The 21,916-nt window shown below is 42.1% G+C and overlaps 1 protein-coding gene across 1 annotated transcript in view; it reads right to left on the bottom strand.

Moving 5' to 3' along the window:
* LOC140486482 (interferon-induced GTP-binding protein Mx-like) overlaps window positions 1–13,424 on the bottom strand; it is a 35,468-nt gene extending 22,044 nt beyond the window's left edge. The window contains exons 1-4 of the mRNA XM_072585704.1: window positions 13,238–13,424; window positions 7,788–7,925; window positions 6,238–6,389; window positions 1,807–1,945 (exon numbers count right to left, since the gene is read on the bottom strand). Of these exons, the coding sequence (XP_072441805.1) occupies window positions 1,807–1,945; window positions 6,238–6,389; window positions 7,788–7,925; window positions 13,238–13,424 (616 nt within the window). The remainder of the gene's footprint in view (window positions 1–1,806; window positions 1,946–6,237; window positions 6,390–7,787; window positions 7,926–13,237) is intronic.
* Window positions 13,425–21,916: the final 8,492 nt, after the last annotated feature.

Genomic DNA, 21,916 nt, shown 5'->3' with positions numbered 1-21,916 from the left:
GCTAGTTTCTCATGTTTTTCTGCATTATTTTGCATGAACCTTTGGATTGTTATACGGATTATAGACCCACATTGGCTCTGACTTCCTATGTAAAGTGAGCTCCCTCAGCATGAATTTGATAAGCAATTAATGTGAATCAATTGTACAACATTACTTTCAACTCAGCAAAGTAGAAGTAATAAATAATGTGCAGAAACCAGTGAAGCTACGATTGCTTTCCTCAGAATATAAAAGGTTAGGTGATGATTTAATAGAGACATGCAAAATGGTAAATGTTTTTGACAGAGTAGAGCAGGAGCGACAAGTTCAAATGCTGGTGACCAGAAGACATAGATTGAAACTAAGTAGCACAATAACTAAAGTGGAGATGGGTATAATATTTGTTTCATGCTAAAAATTGTTCAGGTGCTGTCTGAAAGGTTACAGTGGGAAACTCAATACAATATTTATAAGGAAAGTTAATAGAATTCTGGGGAGGAACCGATAGAATCAGAGAAATTGGATTACTTTTGAAGAGCTCATCTGATACGATGGGCCAAACAGAATAGAATCAAATAGACTTTATGGTCACATCTACTCAATGCATGTAGTGAAAAGTTTATACATCGCCAGTTACAATGCTGACTTACATACAAAACTGGGTAAAAACAATGACTGCAGATGCTGGAAACCAGATTCTGGATTAGTGGTGCTGGAAGAGCACAGCAGTTCAGGCAGCATCCAAGTAGCTTCGAAATCGACGTTTCGGGCAAAAGCCCTTCATCAGGAATAAAGGCAGTGAGCCTGAAGTGTGGAGAGATAAGCTAGAGGAGGGTGGGGGTGGGGAGAAAGTAGCATAGAGTACAATGGATGAGTGGGGGAGGGGATGAAGGTGATAGGTCAAGGAGGAGAGGGTGGTGCCTAGACACAGGTTCTTTCGACAGTACATAAATAAAAATTACAGCTTTACAGAAATAAAAGTTCATTACGGCAGACCATGATGGCATCTCGTTTTCAGTCCTCACTGGGCCTTGGCTCCATATTGCACTGGCAGCATGCCTCACCCACACTCAGGACATTCCTGGACCCACTGTGGTTGCCAATGCAAGGTTAGGGGTGATCAACCTCAGCCATTGCAACACACCCCTAGGAACTCCAAGTAGGTAGCTGCCAGTGAGGTCGGACATTTAGCAGCTTCAATCCACAAAACTGCACCAGGAGGTTTGACTGGTGCTAGCAGGTTGATGATCACAGCAACTCAGACCCAGTTTGTGAGCCTTTGTGCTGGTCAGCTGCCACAAATAGATCTCTGAGTTTAGACGAAATGCCAAACAAAGACAAAATTCAAACTTTCAATGTCCTATCACTTATAGTCGAGAGTGTGGTGCTGGAAAAGCACAGCAGGTCAGGCAGCATCCGAGAAGCAGGAGGATTGGCATTTTGGGCATAAGCCCTTCATCAGGATTCCTAATGAAGAGCTTATGCTCAAAACATTGAATCTCCTGCTCCTCAGAAGCTGCCTGACCTGCTGTGCTTTTCCAACACCACACTCTCGATTCTAATCTGCAGTCCTTATTTTCTCCTATCACCTTATAGTGTCAATTCAACCTTCACTTGTCACCACCCAGTAATTCAGTGGAATTGACATCAATGAGGTGGTTTGAAAGGGAGCTGGGCTGAGTCAGTAAGAGTGCTCGAGGAACAGGCTTAATAGATTCAATAGCCTCTGCCAATTCCTGGCTTATACTTAAGCTGGGAACATTTCCGATGTCTGAATGATGGTATGCTGTGCTTTCCCCAGTGCCTCTGAATTTTGATTTGATTTACCCAGTGTCCTTTCTCCTTCTGGATCAAACTCATGTGCCATCTTCAAAGCTTCAGTAGTTACAATGTCCATGCTGCAAGGGATGACAACCAAAACGATGGTTTCCTTTCTTTGAATATAGCTTTTGATGAGTTTTTTGGTCTGGAAGAGAAATACTGTTTACTATTCATGTCATAGGCAAAATTTTGCTAATTGAGACAAACAGTATGGACAAAATATGAACCAAGACGACAGTTTAGAGCTGGGATTAAACAGTAATGGTAAGATTATGTGACCCACAGTCCCATTTAGTAAGGCTCCACTGGGGACGAGGATAGGGGACTGGAGCTGATGCAGTATCTCAAAAAATGCCTCATGTACGTACTAAAGGATCCTTCATAGTGAGTCTCATGGATAATTTAAGAATAATTTTGCAGGAAAATAAATCAACCTTCACTTGAAGAAAAGCTTCCTGGCACCAGTTTTCTACATTTTAAATTTTTCAGAACCCTGACTGTGCAAGATTTCTGATAGTTCTCCGTGACCACTGGAGATTTGGCGAGCATTACTGCTGAATTCTCTGCCGACATAGAAACGTAGGAAATAGGAACAGGATGAGCACTTTCAGCCCTTCAAGCCCGCTCTGTCATTAAATATGATCACTGCTGATTATCCAACTCAGTACACTGCTCTTGCTTTCCATCCCTACCTTTTGATCACTTTAGCTCTAGGAACTATACCTAACTGCTCCTTGAAAATATTCATTGCTGGCCTCGACAATTTCCTGTGGAAGAAAATCCCATAGGCTCACTTCCATGAAAAACATTCTCCTCAGTTTGATACTAAGTAGCCTACTGTGTATCCCTAAACTGTGAACCCTGGTTCTGGGGTCCTTTTTGCACTTATGGAGATAAAGAGAAACTTATTTAGCCAGAGAGTGGTGAATCTGTGGAATTCATTGCCACAGAAGGCTGTGGAGGCCAGGTCATTGAGTGTACTTAAGACTGAGATAGATAGGTTCTTGATTGTCAAAGGATCAAAAGTTACAGAGAGAAAGCGAGAAAATGGGGTTGAGAAACCCATCAGCCTTGATCCAAAGGCAGAGTGAACCCAGTGGGCCGAATGGCCTAATTTCTGCTCCTCTGTTCTATGGTCTTGTGATCTTATTTACCTTGTGTAGTCCAATTGGAATTTTATAGGCTTCTATAAGAACTTCTTCATTCTTCTAAATGCCTCTGAGTATAGTCCTACTGATCCAGTCTCTCTTCATGCATCAGTCCAACTCTCATAGAAATCAGTCTCATAAATTTTAGTTGCATTCACTCCAAAGCTACAACATCCTTTCTCAGTTTAGGACACCAGAACTGCACATAGGCCTCCAGGTGTGATCTCACCAATGGCCTGTATAATTGCAGCACTCAAATTCTCTCACTGTGAAAGAAAAACATACCATTTGATCACTTCACTGCCTGTTGCACCTGCATGTTTACTTTTAGCGAATGGTGATCAAGGACACCCAGGTCTCATTGCACCTCTCCCTTTCTTAATCTATCACAATTCACTTTATATTCTGCCTTCTTGCTTTTGCTACCAAACTGGAACACATTACATTTATCCCCATTGCACTTCATCTGTCATGCATTTGCCCAATCATTCAGCATGTCCAAATTGTACTGAAGCATCTCTGTATCCTCCTCACAGTTCACCCTCCCACACAGCTTTGTGTTGACAGAACTATCAATTAAATCATTCAACTGAAGATATGATTACAGAGGTCAGTGGTTTCTTGAAATGGTGTTGCAAGCAGACAGGGTGGTGGAAAAGGCATTTGACATGTTTGCCTTCATTGGCCAGACCATTGAGCGTAGGAGTTGGGACATCATGTTACAGCTGTACAAGATATTGGTGAGGTCACTCTTAGAATACTGCATACAATTCTGGCTGCCTTGCTATAGAAAAGATGTCATTAAGCTGGAAAAAGTGCAGAAATGATTTGTAAGTATGTTACCTGGACTGAAGTGTTTGAAGTATAAGGAAAGGCTGGGTAGGTTGGCACTTTTTATCCTTGGAGCATATAATGCTGAGGGGTGACCTTTAGAGGTATATAATATAAAGATTGGCATAGGTAATGTGAAAGGAAAGGTCTTCTTCCAAAAGTAGGGGAATTTAAAAGTAGAGGACATAGGTTTAAGGTGAGAGGGGAAAGATTTAAAAGGGACCTGAGGGGCAACATTTTCACACATGTATAGAATGAGCTGCCAGAGGAAGTGATAAAAGTGGGTAGAATTACAACTTCTAAAAGACATTTGGATATTTGGACAGGCAAGGTTTAGAGGGATATTTGGCAAGTGCAGCCAAATTCACTGCCACAGAAGATTGTGGAGGCCAGGTGATTGATTATTTTTAAGCCAGAGATAGATAGGTTCTTGATTGTCAAGGGAATCAAGGGTTACGGGGAGAAAGCAGGAGAATGGGGTTCAGAACCTTATCATCTGTGATTGAATGGCAAAGCAGACTTGATGGGCTGAATGGACTAATTTCTGCTCCTACGTCTGATGGTCTTATGATCAAATGGAAATAGTTCAGTTTAGCATATCTGGTTAGCGTGGATGAAGTGGATCGACAGGTCTGTTTCAGTGCTGTATGATTCTATGACTCTGTCTCCATAATTAATCTGTCAATGATCTTGTGACTTCCTGAGCTCGAGGTCAATGCAGCCAATTAACAGAAAGTTTTTGTTCTCCTCTGTTGAACACAGTTACATTTCTCCATCTTTGCTTAACATTTTGCGGAAAATGAAACTGAATTCAAAACTTTCATCAGAAACTTACTAAACAGGCAAAAGATGGAAAATTATAGGCCAATTAGCCTAACCTCGGTTGTTGGTAAAATTCTAGAATCCATCATGAAGGATGAGGTTTCTAAATTCTTAGAAGAGCAGAGTCTGATTAGAACATGTCAACATGGATTTAGTAAGGGGAGGTCATGCCTGACAAACCTACTGGTATTCTTTGAAGAGGTGACAAGTAGGTTAGACCAGGGAAACCCAGTGGATGTGGTCTATCTAGACTTCCAAAAGGCATTTGATAAGGTGCCACACGGGAGGCTGCTGAGCAAGGTGCCCATGGTGTTCGAGGTGAGCTACTGGGATGGATTGAGGATTGGCTGTCTGACAGAAGGCAGAGAGTTGGGATAAAAGGTTCTTTTTCAGAATGGCAGCCGGTGACGAGTGGTGTCCCGCAGGGTTCAGTGTTGGGGCCACAGCTGTTCGCATTATATATTAATGATCTGGATGAAGGGACTGGGGGCATTCTAGCGAAGTTTGCCGATGAAACGAAGATAGGTGGACAGGCAGGTAGTACTGAGGAAGTGGGGAGGCTGCAGGAGGATCTAGATAGTTTGGGAGAGTGGTCCAGGTAATGGCTGATGGAATTCAACGTGAACAAATGCGAGGTCTTGCACTTTGGCAAAAAGAATAAAAGCACAGACTACTTTCTAAACGGTGAGAAAATTCGTAAAGCCAAAGTACAAAGGGATCTGGGAGTGCTAGTCGAGGATTCACGAAAGGTCAACATGCAGGTTGAGTCTGTGATTAAGAAATCGAATGCGATGTTGTCACTTATCTCAAGAGGGTTGGAATATAAAAACATCATTGTGCTACTGAGACTTTATAAAGCTCTGGTTAGGCCCCATTTGGAGTACTGTGTCCAGTTTTGGTCCCCACACCTCAGGAAGGACATACTGGTACTGGAACGTGTCCAGCGGAGATTCACACGGATGATCCCTGGAATGGTAGGCCTAACATTTGAGGAACGGCTGAGGATCTTGGGATTGTATTCATTGGAGTTTAGAAGATTAAGGGGAGACTTAATAGAGACGTACAAGATAATACATGGCTTGGAAAGGGTGGATGCTTGGAATTTGTTTCCGTTAGGCGAGGAGACTAGGACCCGTGGACACAGGCTTAGAATTAGAGGGGGTAAATTCAGAACAGAAATGCGGAGACATTTCTTCAGCCAGAGAGTGGTGGGCCTGTGGAATTCATTGCCGCAGAGTGCAGTGGAGGCCGGGACGCTAAATGTCTTCAAGGCAGAGATTGATAGATTCTTGTTGTCTCGGGGAATTAAGGGCTATGGGGAGAATGGGGGTAAGTGGAGTTGAAGTGACCATCAGCCATGATTGAATGGCGGAGTGGACTCGATGGGCCGAATGGCCTTGCTTCCACTCCTATGTCTTATGGTCTTATGGTCTTAGGCAAAATCTAAATCTTCATCTCAAATATTGATCTTTTCCTCAAAAAAACTAGCTAGTCATGCAAAGGAGACACATAGACACCTGCTCCTATTCTCTGTAAGACCAGTCCCTGATTATTAAGTGAGAGCTCCCTTCTCCTGTACTAAGCCTCAAATCATTGTAAAAGGTACACTTGAGCTCTGTTATCAAGTTCACATTACCATTTTCCCAATATCTTGAGGTTGATTCCCAACAGGAACCCTGGCAATTCCAGGCAAATCAATTAATGTTAGATCCGGAGCATTGTTCGATTCAACTGTTAAACTGATGAGTTCGGAACTTATGGGTGTGTTTTCAGTCAGCATGTCCTGGGCTGTAGATAAAACAAAATGGGTGGTCTTGATTTCATCAATAAATCACACGCTTCCTTTGGAGTTCTGAAAATTCATTTCAAACTCAAAACATTCATCCTGTTTCCCCCTTCACAGATGCAACTAGATCTGCTGAGCTTTTCCTCCAATCTCTGTTTTTATTTCTATACTTTCAGTGCTTCATTGAAATGACTGGGTAATTCTGGTCACCACATTACAGGAAAGATGTGGAGACTTTGGAGAGGTGCAGAAGAGGTTTACGAGATTAGAAGGCATGAGCTATCAGGAGGGGCTGGATAAACTGGGGTTCTTTTCTCTGGAGGCTGAGGGGAGGACTGATAGAAATTTATAAAATTATGAGAAGCATTGATAGGGTTGACAGTAAGAATCTTTTTCCCAGAGATAAAATGACTAATACCAGGAAGCATGTGTTTAAGGTAAGAGGGGGCAAGTTCAAAAGAGATGTGAGGGGTAAGTGTTTTACACAGAAAGTGGTAAGACTCTGGAATGCATTGTAGAAGTATTAGTGGAGGCAGATACAATTGGGCTGTTTAAAGGACTTTTAGATAAACACAGGAATAAGCAATGAATGGAGCAATGGAGCAAGGGCAAGAAGAAGGGATTAGTTTAACTCAGCGTCATGTTTGACACAACATTGTGGGCCAAATGGCCTGTTCCTGCGCTGGACTGTTCTATGTTCCATGTTCCATGTTCTGTGTCGTAAGTTCCATGTTCTATGTTCTATGTTCTATCCTATTCTGACAACTGAAATTGCCATTTCTTTTTGAAAACCAGCATTTGCTTCTTACCTTCCTCCCATAAAAAAGAACTCAGATTTAGAAAACGTCTTTCGTGATCTTTGGATACTCTGACACATTTCTAAACTAATAAAATGCTTGAGAGTTGGAGTCGCTATTCTGATACAGGAAACATTTAAGTCACTTTGTAAGACAACAAGTTCCCACAGACAGCGATGTGATAATAATCAGTGAATCTCTGTTGTGGTTTTGACTGAGGGATAGACATTGGGCAGGACACTGGGGGGAACACATCAGTTGTCCTTCAAAATAGTGCCATGGAATCTTTTGTGCCAACCTGAAAGGGTAAACGGGGCACTATCTCAACAAAAAGACAGGTCTTCCAACAATCAGCTGTCCCTCAGTATCAACGTAGATGTTTGTGTTCAACACTCTGAACTGAGACTTGAACGCAAAACCTTTGGCCTCAGAGGCACAAACAGTGCTGTGGAATCATTGCTGCAATCTTTAATCTAGCGAGTGATTGTTTGTGGAATATGATCTCCCTCTCACAGTATACGCAATTTACTGATGGATATCCTCACTCACCTACAAACAGCCCAGTTACACTAAAAATGATTTGTTGGTTTATCTTCAATGTACCTTGAAGAATTTCATCTTCCACCTGACTTGCACGATCCAGTGTTTTGACATACTCTCTATAACGTATTTGTCCTTTCCAAGGTTTATCGTCTGCAACCTTCTTCAGCTTCAACTCTAGAGGGCATCTTGTCACAATGCCTGAAATAAAAATGCCAATTATTAGTTAAGAAATTAATTAGTCCATATGTTAACTCTGCTTTATCCCACATACACTGCCAGCCTTACTCAGTTTCACCTGCAATTTCTGTTGTTTTTTCATAGGACAAGACTGTATTAACTTAAGAACAGTACACTGTGAGGTGTGTACATTTTTTTAGAGATGATATAAGCTAGATATTTGGTTCTAAAGGTAAAGTCACCATTGTCTCACTGGACAGCAGGCCTGCTCATTCATTAAAGGGGAATAACTGGTGGTGGTTTAATCTGACGGTCACTACACAAAAGATGAGGGAGAGGTAAAGCAGGGGAGTCCTTCATGGTAACCTTAGCCAGTGCAGGAATTGAAGCCATATTGTGGGCATCAGCCTCCAGCCAGCTGAGCTAAACTGACCCCATGTTAGGTAAGAGGTATCAATGGAAGTGGAGGTCGTGGAAAAAAATTTTGTCAAGGTAGATGATCAAGCCATTTGAATGATTATGCAGGCTATTTAGCTCCTGCTTCTATTTCCAATGTTTCTACATCTGGACAGTTCATGAATGGTATTCCTAAGAAGGATGCAGTGGAGAATTTAAAATTACATAATACAGAGTCTGCACAGCTTGATGAAGCAAACGTATACCTAGAGTTTACTAGGAGATTTTGAGGACACAACAGGCAGGATAGATAAAGGAGAAACAGTGGATGTAATATATTTAGATTTTCAGAAGGTGTTTGATAACATACTGTACAATATGTTATTAATAAGACTCAAACACATGGTGTTGGAGGTAATATATCAGCACGGATAGATGATTGTCAAATAAATACAATGCAAAGAGTTGAGATATTGTGGCATTTTCAGGCTGGTAACTTCTATCTAGTGGAATTTAGGGGAATCAGTGCTGGGGCATCATTACTTGTAATGTATATTAATGATTTGGATAAGAAAATTGAATGGACTACAGTCAAGTTTTCAAATAACACAAAAGTAGGTGAAAATGCAAGTGGTGAGGATGGAACAAAGAGTTTGTAGAGAGGGGTATAGACAGTTTAAATAAAGACTTAGCAGGAGAAATATAATGTGGAAAAAGTTGAGGTTTTGCACCTTAGCAGGAACAATAGAGGAGCTGAATATTATTTTGATGGAGAAGTACTGCAAAAAAACTATGGAACAGAGGATTTGGGACTCATAGAGCCATGGAGATGTATAGCGCGGAAACAGACTCTTCAGTCCAACTCATCTATGCTGACCAGATATCCTAAATTAATCTAGTCCTATTTGCCAATATTTGACCCATATCCATTTAAACCCTTCCAAATCATGTATCCATCCAGATGCCTTTTTAAATGTTGCATTTTACCAGCCTCCACCACTTCCTTTGGCAGTTCGTTCCATACATGCACCACCCTCTGTGTGAAAATGTTGCCCCTTTGGTCTTTTTAAAAATCTTTCCCCTCTCATTTTAAACCTCTGCCTTGTACAAAAAGCTGGTAGTCAAGATTAGAGTGGTGCTGGAAAAGCACAGCAGGTCAGGCAGCATCTGAAGAGCAGGAAAATCGATATTTCGGGCAAAAGCCCTTCACCAAAAGCTGGTACCCAAGTTCCACATCTAACAGATAAGGCAAATTAAAGTTCAGCCTTTATTTCAAAGGGAATGAAGTACAAAAGTTGAGAGGTTTTGTTAAAATTCCTCATCAGACTGCTGCTAGAATACTTTCACCAATTCTCAAGTGTGTTTGATACCTCTTCCTATTTCCCCATGACCCCCCCATGACCCATCAGGCCAAACTCACTCGCATGGTCTGTGCCCTCATTGACTCTGGTGATCTCCCCTCCACTATCTCCAGATCATAGTCTCCCAGCCCTGCACTGTCCGGTTCCACTTGCTCCCCCAAGATCCACAAGCCCAACTACCCTGGTTGACCCATCGACTCGGCACGCTCCTACCCCACCGAACTCATCTCGTCTTACCTCGACTCCATCCTCTCCCTCTTGGTTTAGGCACTTCCCACCTACACCTGTGACACCAATCACGCCCTCCATCTTTTCAGTAACTTCCCGTTTCCTGGTCCCCGGAGCTTTATCTTCCCTATGGATGTGCAGTCCTTATACATGTCCATACCCCACAAGTAAGGCCTCCAGGTCCTCCACTTCTTCCTCTCCAACAGACCCATCCAGTCCCCCTCCACCAATACCCTCCTCTGCCTCACCAAACTGGTCCTCACCCTTCATAACTTTTCCTTTAATTCCTCCTATTCCCTCCAAATCCAGGGGGTGACCATGGGCACTAGGATGGGCCTCAGCTAATGCCTGTCTCTTTGTTGGCCACGTTGAACAGTCCCTCTTCAGCACCCACACAGGCACTGTGCCCCAACTCTTCTGCTGTTACATCAACAACTGCATTGGTGCAGCGTCCTGTACCTGAGATGAACTGGAGCAGTTCATCCACAACTTCCATCCCATCCTCAAATTCACTTGGGCCATCTCAGATACCTCCCTCCCCTTTCTTCACCTGTCCATTTCCATCTCCAGCGACAGTCTCCAGACGGACGTTTACTACAAACCCACAGACTCTCACGACTATCTGGATAAGCCCTTAATCATTCATTCTCCTGCTCCTTGGATGCTGCCTCACCTGCTGTGCTTTTCCAGCACCACACTCTTGACTCTGAACTCCAGCATCTGCAGTCCTCACTTTCTCCTACAACTCCTCCCAACCAGCATCCAGCATAACTCCATACCATTCTTCCAATTCCTCCACGTCCGTCGCATCTGCTCAGATGAGGAAACATTCCACTCCCAAGTATCCCAGATGTCCACCCTCTGTCATCTAGACAGCCCTCCACCACACCACCTCCATTCCCCATTCCATTGCTCTAAATCCCCCCTCAACGCAATAAAGTTCCCCATGTCCTCACCTATCACCCCACCAGTCTCTGCAACCAACACATCATCCTTAAACACTTCCGTCACCTCCACTAGACACCAGCACTAAGAACATCTTCCTTATCCCACCCCTCTCTGCCTTCTGCAAGGACCGTTCCCTCTGACAGCCCTTGGTTTGCGCTACTATCCCCACCAATCCCCACCCCCCCCACCTCCCTACCTGAACCCCTCCGGTACCTTTCCCTGCAACCGGAAAAGAAGCAAAACCTGCCAGTACAGCATCCCTCTCACCTCCATCCAGGGCCCCAAACAGTCCCTCCAGGTGAGACAGAGGTTCATCTGCCTCTCCTGCAACCTAATTTACCACATCAGGTGCTCCTGGTGTGGTCTTCTCTACATCAAGGAGACCAAATATAAATTTGGGAACGGTTCACCGAGCATCGCCTGCAGGGGCTGACCTGACCGCCCAGTCACCACCCATTTTAATTCCCCTTTCCACTCCCTCTCCAACATGACATTCCTTGGCCTCCTCCATTGCCACAATGAACCAAATTGCAAATTGGAGGAACAACACCTCATCTTCTTTCTGGGCAGCCTACAGCCCAGAGGACTCAACATTGAGTTCTCCAATTTCAAATAATCTTTCTTCCCATCGTCCGACTCTCTTCCTTTCTCTGACTCCCTTCCCAGTCCCTCGCCCTCCCTTCCACTCCTCCCAGCCTCCTACTGGATGCACTCTTTCGTCGACCAACCAGGTCGTACCCTTTGCCTGTCTTCACCTATCCTCACCACACCACCTTTATCTGCAGCTCCCTCCACACCCAGCTCCTGTCCTGAAGAAGGGTTACACCCAAGACATCGACTTCTCCAGCTCCTAATGCTGCCTGGCTTGTTGTATTCTTCCAGCCTCCTGCCTGTCTAGCTAGAATACTTTAAACATTTTTGTGCCCCTTATTCAAGAAAATATATATTGGGGTTGGTAGAAGTCCAGAGAGAGTTCACGAGGTTGCTAATGGATATGGTGGGATTGTTTTATGAGAAGAAGCAGAATAATTTAAACCTGGACTCATTGAAATTTAGAGGAATGAGAGGCAACCTTATTGAAAGGAGTGGTAAATTGAATATTACGTGGGGAAATATAGAATTTTCCATTTTGGTAGTAAGAAATAAAAGAAGTATATTATCTGAATGGTGGGTGATTGCAGACAGTATTCTGGGTACTTTCATGCTTGAATCACAAAATGTAGGTGTACAAGTACAGCAAGTAATTAAGAATGCCAGTACAAAGCTATCACTATTGTAAGGTTGAGCAGACTTGGTTTGTATCCGCTGAGAATTAAAACAGTAAGAAGGGACCCACTTCAAATGGACAAGATACCAACGTGTCTTGACAGCTTGGACATGGAACAAATGCTTCCTCGTGTGGGAGAATCTAGAATTTGAGATCACTGTTTAAAAAACAGGAGTTGTCCATTTAAAACAGATTAGGCAAAAACATTCTCTCAGAGGGTCTTGAGTCTTTGGAACTCTCTTCCCGAAAACTTGGTGGAAGCAGAGTCCTGGAATATTTTTAAGGCAGCGGTAGATGGATTCTTGGAAAGCAAGGGGGTGAAAGGGTTTGTTTTAGTTGTGGGCAGGCATGCAGATTTGAAGTTACATTCAGACCAGCCATGATCTTATTGAATGGCAGAACTGGCTTGAAGGGCTGAATGGCCTACTCCTTCTCCTAATTCATATGTTCATTTGTACATTCAGAGTCTGTATTAAACTAATTAAAGATCGTGGAGATCTTGTGGCACATTGTGTTGGATCTCTACGCCTGGAATAGAAGTTCTAGAGTCAAGTCTGAGGACCAAATGGACACAGCAAGTGTCTCATAATGTGATCATTATGACCTGACTGTTAATCTGCAAATCCTTTTGGAATGCCTATGGTAAATAGTAAGAGTGGGACAATTTCGTGTTCAGCCAGAACCATGTGGTAGCTGCAATGCAGTAGTCTCTCCATGTCTCAAAATTCCATGATTCAGTTCTTGCCAGGAATTAAACTCATTCTGATTGAGTTAAAAATCAAACAATTCTAGGTTATAGTCCAACAGGTTTAATTAGAAGTTTTAGCTCTCGGAGTGCTGCTCCTTCATCAGACAACCACCTGATGAAGGTGCAACGCTCTGAAAGCTAGTGCTTCCGATTAAACCTGTTGAACTATAACCTGGTGTTGTGTGATTTTTAACTTTGTCCACTCCAATCCAACACCGGCATCTCCAAATCATTCTGATTGAGACATGGCTGGGGAGAGAGTGAAATGAAGATCCCAATTCTTGTGGCTGAACACTTCCTGCATCGGTGATACTCTACACCTCGAGACACTTTCTCCCATTACAACTAATTTTGAAAACATGAATATGTACAAAATTCTTCTTACCTTTGCCTCGGGGAAGGGCCACGTCAGACAGCATCTCCAGAACAGAACTTTTCCCTGAGCTCTGGTCTCCAATCACAGCAATGGTGGGGAGAGCAAAGTCTTTATCTATACCCATTGACCTCAACTCATCAATAGTGTTAATATAATCACGAATGTTCTCCTCAAACACATTAGAAAATACAGCCATTTTTGAAGGAAAGCACTGTGGAAAGAAAGCAGATTATTCTATTAGGGGTTGCAATGTTGATTTCTCTGAAACAATGAAGACCAACTATGACTTGCCCAAAGGCCTTTGTTTTCAATATGTGGAGATCAGATATTTTGCATTGAGTGGGACATTCTGTGCTGTAGAAGACAATTGTTCTGAAGTGATTGCTGTTCATGTTGTTCCACCCATTCTACAGAAGGCACACACAGTCAATGGTTCGTGACAAGAATTTCTACTCCAGCTTTCCAAGGGAACAGTATCAGCTCCCTAAGCTCCTGGCAAAGAATTATCATGTAATAAAGTGCTGTCATGCAATGAAGTTTCTTTTTACTGTTAATCACTAAATAGACCAAAGACAAAGAAAAAGAAAGGAACATTACTGGTAGTGAGCAACTTTAAAACTCTTACCCAGTACCACCTATGTTGGAGGTGGCAAATATCCCAATCTCTTTCTTTGACTGAGAGAAGACGATTCAGGTTTCTCTTCAAGTAAACCGTTCTACTGACTTTAAAATATTCCGGCTTACTGCTTCCCCAATCTCCATTAGATGAGAATGAGTGAAATTAAGCACAAAGCTCTTTTTACCGGTGCCCCTAGGTAGGACCATATCCAAAAGCATCTCCAATAGAAAGATTTTCCTTGAGCTCTGATCTTCAATCATAGCACTGTTGACGAATGACACAGCATACACAAGCAAACCAATAAAGATTATATATTTAATGTTGCAGTTATATTGATTCATGAGCAGCATGCCTTAGCTCAGAAGATGTAATAATCTGTTTCCTTCTATTGTACACCAGGTTGTACTTAAGAGAATATGTTAGTGATCCTGCAAACCCAAGGTTAAGTGATGTGCCTGAAACAGCTGAATGCCTGCAGTATATGAAGTGAGTGCACGAGAATGGCAACATTGGTACTGGCATGATGGTGAGATGAAATGTATCAGATTATTAGGTCACTTGAAAGGATAGGTGCAGAGAATTAATTTCCCCTTGTGGAAAAGTCTAGGACCAGAGCATATCATCTCAGAGTAAGGCCGCACATTTAAGACAGAGGTCAGGATGATATGGTTTCTGTCAGAGGGGGCATAGTTAAGGGCACTATGCAGCATTCACAAGAAGTTAGCTAATCTAAAGGCTCAAATAGACATAAATAGAGTTATCTAATCACCTTCACAGAAACAGCTATGTGGTGACCAAGACTGGGAACTAAATATTTTAGGATATTCGATATTTCACAAGGACAGACAAACAGGAAGAGGATGTGGGGTTACTCTGACAGTAAGGATGGGATCAGTACATTATTAATTGAAAGTATCACATCAGATGAGTAATATTTTGGAAATAACGTACTGACATTGTTACAATACGGAGAGGACAGCTGAATCAAATCAGCCTTCACTGTATTCACAACACAGTAAAATTAAAATACTCAATAAACCTCAAAGTTGTTCCAATGATTCCTAATCAGATCTTTTAAAATAACCAGTACGAGACTTTGAGAATAACCAATACTAGACACCAAGTTTATTGCGGAAATAAAATAATTAACAATTTATTAATAGTACAGGAGCTTTGGTAATCTAATACTGTCTATGATTTGAACCCATTCTTCTGTCATTTGAGTCCTCACTCTCACAAAGACAAATAGGCAACAGACATAGCTGAATCTTGATGTTTTAATAAGGTGTTTTCTCACCCTTCAAACTCCGGTTAGTACCAACCTACTCAATCTCTCCTCATTAGAAAATCCCTCAATACCCAAGTCAACATGGTGAGCATTTTCTGGAATAAACCTAGATATTTCAGCAATTGATGGACTTGGATTATAGATAGTTAAAGAAATCCACACTATGCTTTAGCTTTATCCATATTTTCTTCAAATATTAACTTTGTTTAAGTATCCACAGATGATGCCAGACCTGCTGACGTTCTTCAACATTTTCTGTTTTATTTCAGATCTCCAGCGTCTGCAGTATTTTAGTTTTGATCAAAGGCTATGTTTGACAATTCAATAGTTCATGTAATCACCAATGAATTAGTGTAAAGCAATATTTTTGCCACATGACAGCCTCCAACAGCAAGCATCTCTTTGATTTTTGATGCAATTAGCACACTGGTTGATCTACCAATAAAATCCCGGTGTTTACAATTAATCAGAAGCTAAACTAGAGCAGTGAGATAAATATTAAGGCTTTAAGAGCAGGGCAAGTCAGGAGTGTGATTCTCCACTTGTCTGAATAAGTGTGACTCCAACAACATTGAAATAGCTTGAAATCATTCATGACAAAGTAATCCACATGATCTGTACCTATTCACTATTTTAAATGTTTCTTCACAGGTGGCGCCTGTTTCCTGCAATGTGATTCACTGACAAGATGCACTGTATTGAGTCCATAAGCCTCTTTCAACAGCACTGAAGTGTGAGATGGCACAGGGCAGGGTGACACTAGGCACACGGACATACAAGATGGCCGCTGAGCCATCAGTTGGCCACTTGACACATAAGATGGCCACTGGACCACAATATGGAGAGAGACAGCAGAGTAAACACAGACGCTGCCTGGGGCCACCACAATGCCAGCACAATGCACTCACAAACTAGTTGATTAGTTTAAGGTGAGTGCGGGAGAGAATACACATGAGTAAGGTACACTGCCCACTGAAGTGTCAGGGTCCAGCCAACACCTTTGATAGAAATGCTAACAGTTTGATATGGACTCAATCCAAAGTGCTAATAGCCAAGGCTGCAGTAATTGTCCTTCTCAGGAAGAGTGATTAGTGCCCATTACTACAGCAATGGACTTCCGTGCAGACTTTGAAACTGACAATGTCTGCACTGAAACAAACAACAACTGCGCTGAAATTAACAAAGGCTGTGCTGGATCTGACGATGACTATATCGAAACTATCAATAATTCTGCAATGATTGCCATAAATAAATCATGTTACAAAGATAATAATCTCATCCCTGACCCATTGTATCACAAGATGTATAAAAGTATCTTGACATGTGCTCTGGGCCGAGAGAAGACTCGCAGCTGACCACTGTGCTGTTGGTGTCTTTCTCTCCCTGGAGCTCTGGTACTTCCTTGTGCAATAAATCTGTCGTTGAACCCTGACTCTGACTCTGAGGCTGTTGATTTTCCCCATAACAGCACTTTCCAAACCCATGACCTAGAAGAACAAGAGCTGTTCTACAGTTAAAAATTCCTTTCTAACAACACTGAATGTACCTACATTGTAGCAAGAACATTCATGATTAAAATCATACTTTACGAGGGACTTGCATATCATAGAAAGGGAAAATTTACAACTGGGGCACCATACAAATTGATGCTAAGATGCAGGGATTTTGGAAATGATGTCACGTTTTGATCATTGTCGTAAAAGCGGAGTTGTTGAGCTTGTCTAGGAGAAACTGATGTGAGAATGGAATATAGTTGGCTGTCTCTTTAAGCTAAGAAGTCATCGGATTCAAACATCTTGAGATAGAGTAGAAAATATAAAGCACATTAAGTAACTATGTAAGGCTAGTAACTACCACACAAAGTATTCCTGATTGGTAGTAATAAAGCATGATAACTATGGCACTGAAATTAATCCAGAAGATGGAGGGGTTATTCGGATAAGACCCAGAATAAACATTGACTGGGATGGATGTAGTCTGGATGAGTGCAGCTCCAACAACACTCAGGAAGCTTGACACCATCCAGGTCAAAGCAGCCCACTTGATTGTCACCAATCTACACATATCCACTCCCTCCACCACCAACATTCAGGAGCAGCATTGTGTGTGCTGTTTAAAACACACAGAAATTCAGTCAAGATCCTTAGCACCTTACACACCAACTTCCATTGAGAAGGCGATGGGCAGAAGATGCATGAGAACGCCATTAAGTGTGTTAACCTCCAGCCCACTCAGTATCCTGACTTGGAAATACAGTGCTAATCCTTCGTTGTCACTGGGTGAAAATCCTAGAATCCCCTCCTTAATGGCATATAGCACATGGACTGCAGCGGTTCAAGAAAGCGGCTACCTACCATCTTCCTGAGGACAACAATGGACAGGCAACAAAAGCTGAGGGCAAGCAAGTGACATCCACATCCTACAGTGAATACAAAAACTAAATCCCAAACAGGCACATGTAGTGGAGAAAGCTAGAAAATAAAACAAGACAGGATAGTGTAAAGAGAGAGAGAAAAAAAAGACAGTGAAGCAGAGCTCAGAGAACCAGGGAAATTCACAAGTTAAATCATGGCAAAAATCATTGCTTAGTTTTTTTACCAAAAACATTTATAAGTTTGTTCTGACTTTATCTCAATACAGTAATCACATATCTTAATTTATTGCAAAGTTTGTTCTCATAAGAGCAAAGGCTCTGAAAAAGCCCCCAGAAACAATAATATGCACTGGAGCAGTTCGAGAAGGCAGCTCAGCAGTAAGTTCCCAACAGCTGGTGGAGATGGGCAATAGTAATGGGCTGGTCATGATACCAGCATTATTTGAATAAATACAAAAAAGTAAAACATGCAATCTTCAAACAAACCTTCAACTGTCCGATTCTTAGAGTGAAAAATTCCTGGGACACTTGTACTTTTTCTGTCTGTACTTGGTGAGAAAAGAAACCCGTGGTTGTGTTCAGTATACGGCACTCGATCTGTTAATTGGTCTTCTTTATGTACTGCTCTTGTAGTTGGGGTGGGAGTAAAATAAAATAACAAATCCAATCAAGAATCGCCAATTGTTGCTAGGCATCAATAAGAAATTTCTGCCTGTCAGTGAAATTTGTGTGTCAGCCAAATGAGTCACCTGATCCATTTTGCTTGAGAGAACAGAATACTTCTGTTTCGGTGTTACAGAAACTCTGCAGCCTTGTGTGACAATGTTTCAGTGAATGCGCACAAGTGTTAACTAAAATAAATAAATCTGACTTATCAAGCCAGATCTGACATGTGCAATCCTAATGTTGACTGGAATCAGACCAACGCAAAGAACAAAGGTTCAGCTCTAAGATTGTAGTCAGGAAGTTAAAAGACAGAAATGTAATCATCAGCTTATTATATCTTTATTCATTCATGGAATGTGTGGGCATCACTGGTTGGACCAGCATTTATTGCCATCCCTAGTTGCCTTTGAGAAGGTGGAGGTGACCTCCCTTCTTGGACCACTGCTGGAGGTAGGAAGTTCCAGGATTTTGTCCCAGTGACATTGGAGGAATTGTTTCCAAGTCAGGATGGTGAGTGGCTTGAAGGGGAGCATGCAATTGTTGGCGTTCCCATACATCTGCTGCCATGGTAACAGTTGTGAGTTTATAAGAACAGTTTTGAGCTCCTTATCATAGGAACGACCTGCTTGCATTGAAAGCAGTCCAGAGAAGGTTTGCTAGGCTGCTCCCACGTTTGGAGGGACGGTCTTATGAAGAGAGATGGAGTAGGTTGGACCCATTGGAGTTAGAAAAATGAGTGACGACCTTATTGAAGCATATAAAATTCTTAGGGGACTTGACAGGGTTGGACCAGCATTTATTGCCATCCCTTGTGGGAGCATCCAAGTCCACAGGACATCAGCTCAGAATAAGGAGTCGCCCAATTAAGACTAAAAATGAAGAGAATTTTTTTTCTTTCAGTAGGTAATGAATTTGTACAACTCTTTACTGCAGAGGGCAGCCATTGAATGGTGGTGCAGACTTAATAGGCTGAATGGCCTGTTCTCCTCCTAAGCCATATGGTTAGCACCATGGGCCAGCAACTTAGATGGCTAACACACTGTAAATGGTCCTGTCTCAACGTCTTGGGTGAATAGTCCTCAGTTGATAGGGTCTGGCACACTATCATCTGATACAGGGACATGAACATGGTCATTAGGGGTGGGGGCTCCATACATCCCCAGTCCAGGGACTCAAGGGAAGTCATATGGCAGATGAATTGGAATCAGTCAGATTCTCAGATTGTCTATTCTCAGATTGGAGACATCATGCTGGGATGCAGAGAGAGTAATAATTGTTAAGGAGGGGAAACTCAGTGTGTAAGTGTGGGTGGGACCGCTGTTGCCTCTGGGGCTCAAGTTCCTCCTGCTCCAAAGTTGTGGAATAACATCCCTGAGCAGGTTGGATGGAAAACATCTGCAAATCCTTGACCTGATGCACAGCTACTTCTTATTAATGAATCTGGAAATCCCAGGAAATCTTTGCAGTAACGCTAACTTCTGATGTTGATGAGTGCACGATACCAAGAACCAGGTATCAAAGAAGTGCAGTGCCTATACAATGAGATGAGCTGTGGAGAATTGCATGAGATGAATCTCTGGAGCTCCTGAAGAAAAGCCCTCCATGGAACTCCCCAGCATTAATACTGAGCTGATGTATTTTGGTAAAATTCAGCCCGATCGATTCAAATTAATCAGTTTCCTGGTTGATTTCTTAACATCTTGATCTGGAAGACTGCCTTATATACATTTTACAAACTCACCTTTTACATTATTAGTGCAAATGTAGTGTGCCCAATATAAAGTTGTGTTTTCCTTCTTACACATGCCCTGGTCTCATGATGCATTCTGTGCTCTAACCCAGAGCTGTTAAACAATTAAAGAATTCCAACCAATGTTTTTGACACTTACACGGCACTTTAGCTATGAATGTGCATCAGATTAGGGATTCGAACAGGTGAGTGCAATTACTGCAAGTTGCAACTTGCTTTTGTAATTGGAAGTAATCTTGCATATACACAACTGAAGCCAAAACAATCATCAGAAAAATGATTGTTTAACATTTTTGATGATTGATAAGATGAGAGTGTAGTTTGGAAGGTTCACCTAATGCTGGACATGTTGAAAAATAAGTTTAATTCCTTGCTTTGTTATGCAGAGGGATCTGGGGAAGTTTTTAAATTTAGGTTGTAAGTATTTAATTAGCTGGATTCAGGGGGAAAATGTCAGAATTCCACGAGCACTTTTTGATTGATGAGGGCAGGGCAGTAGATATTGGAGATATGAACTCTAGCAAGGCCTGTGACAAGCTGCCTTGTTGCAGAGCTGTTACAAAAGGTGAACTCATATGGGATGTGCAGTGAGCTGGTAAACTGGATATAGAACTGGCTTTGTCATGGAAGACAGAGAGTAATAGTGGAAGAGTGTTTCTCTGACTGGAGATCTGTGAGCAGTGGTGTACTGCAGGGATCAGTGCTGAGACCCCTGTTATTTATATTATACATAAATAACTTGGAGGAGAATGTAGGTCTGATTAGCAAGTTTGTGGATAACACAACATCGATATTGATATCGATGGGCTGGAGACCTGGTGGAGGAATGGCAGATGGAGTTTAATCCAGACAAATGAGAAGTGATGCATTTTGAAAAATCCAGTGCAGAAGGATAAGTGTACGGTAAATGGCAGAGCCCTTAGTAGCATTGACATACACAGGGATCTAAGCATACAGTTCTCCAATTCCCTGAAAGTGGCAACTCAAATGGATAAGGTGGTCAAGAAGACAGATTGCATGCTTGCCTTCTTTGGGCAGGTCTTAGAGTATAAAATTGGCAAGTCATGTTGCATCTATATAGAAGCTTAGTTAGACCACATTCGGAAGATTGTGTACAGTTCTGTTTGCCACAGGACCAGAATGATGTGGAGGCTTTGGAGAGGATACAGATACGGTTTACCGTGATGTTGTCTGGTTTGGAGGTTATTAGCTATGAGGAGAAATTGGACAAACTTGGTTTGATCGTCGAAGGATGAGGGGGCGACCTGATAGAAGTTTAGAAAATTATGAGAGGCATGGAAAGAATGGATAGTCAGAGTCTATGTCGGCTATGTCTAACAGACCCTCTTCAGCATCTACACAGGCATTGTGTCCTAACTCTTCCACTGTTACATCAATGACTGCATCGGTGATATTAAAGAATTAATTTGCTCTCATGACCTGCAAGAAATGGAATGCCCCAGGGATTAGGGTGGTGTATCTTTGTCTTATTGGTGGAATATGGGAGGCTTACATTCCCATACCTTGTATTTTAATATATTCTGCATTTGTTTCCCATGAATATCTGAGATTTAAATCTGAACTGAAACTTCCTCTTCAATGGTTGGAGCACAGGAGACATTTTGTTGTTTTCTTGCTGTTCCAGATTTTTGAAATATTTTTCCTGACAGCTTTCACATTAGCCAAGTATTAATTTGTTAAAAGAAAATAATTTTTGAATACCCTGAATGAGGTGCCCCGAAGGTTTGATTTTAGGACCATTGATTGTTGTTGAAAACTGACTGAATTGTTTATGCAGTATAATGTAGAAGTTTATGGATTGGATAAAACTTGATAATATCATAAACAGTGATCAGATGTAATATATCATCATAACTTCAGTGTCGCTGGGTAAAAGTCCTGGAATTCCCTCCCTAATGGTGACGATATGGGCCCCGGGAGTTGGCGGGGGTGTGGGGGTGTCTCTCTCTGTTCCGTGATCAGTCAATAAG

Source organism: Chiloscyllium punctatum, chromosome 15 (genome assembly GCF_047496795.1).
Source record: "Chiloscyllium punctatum isolate Juve2018m chromosome 15, sChiPun1.3, whole genome shotgun sequence".
Lineage (NCBI taxonomy): Eukaryota > Metazoa > Chordata > Chondrichthyes > Orectolobiformes > Hemiscylliidae > Chiloscyllium > Chiloscyllium punctatum.
Note: the sequence above shows the minus strand (reverse complement) of the source record. Positions and strands in the feature narration are given on the sequence as shown.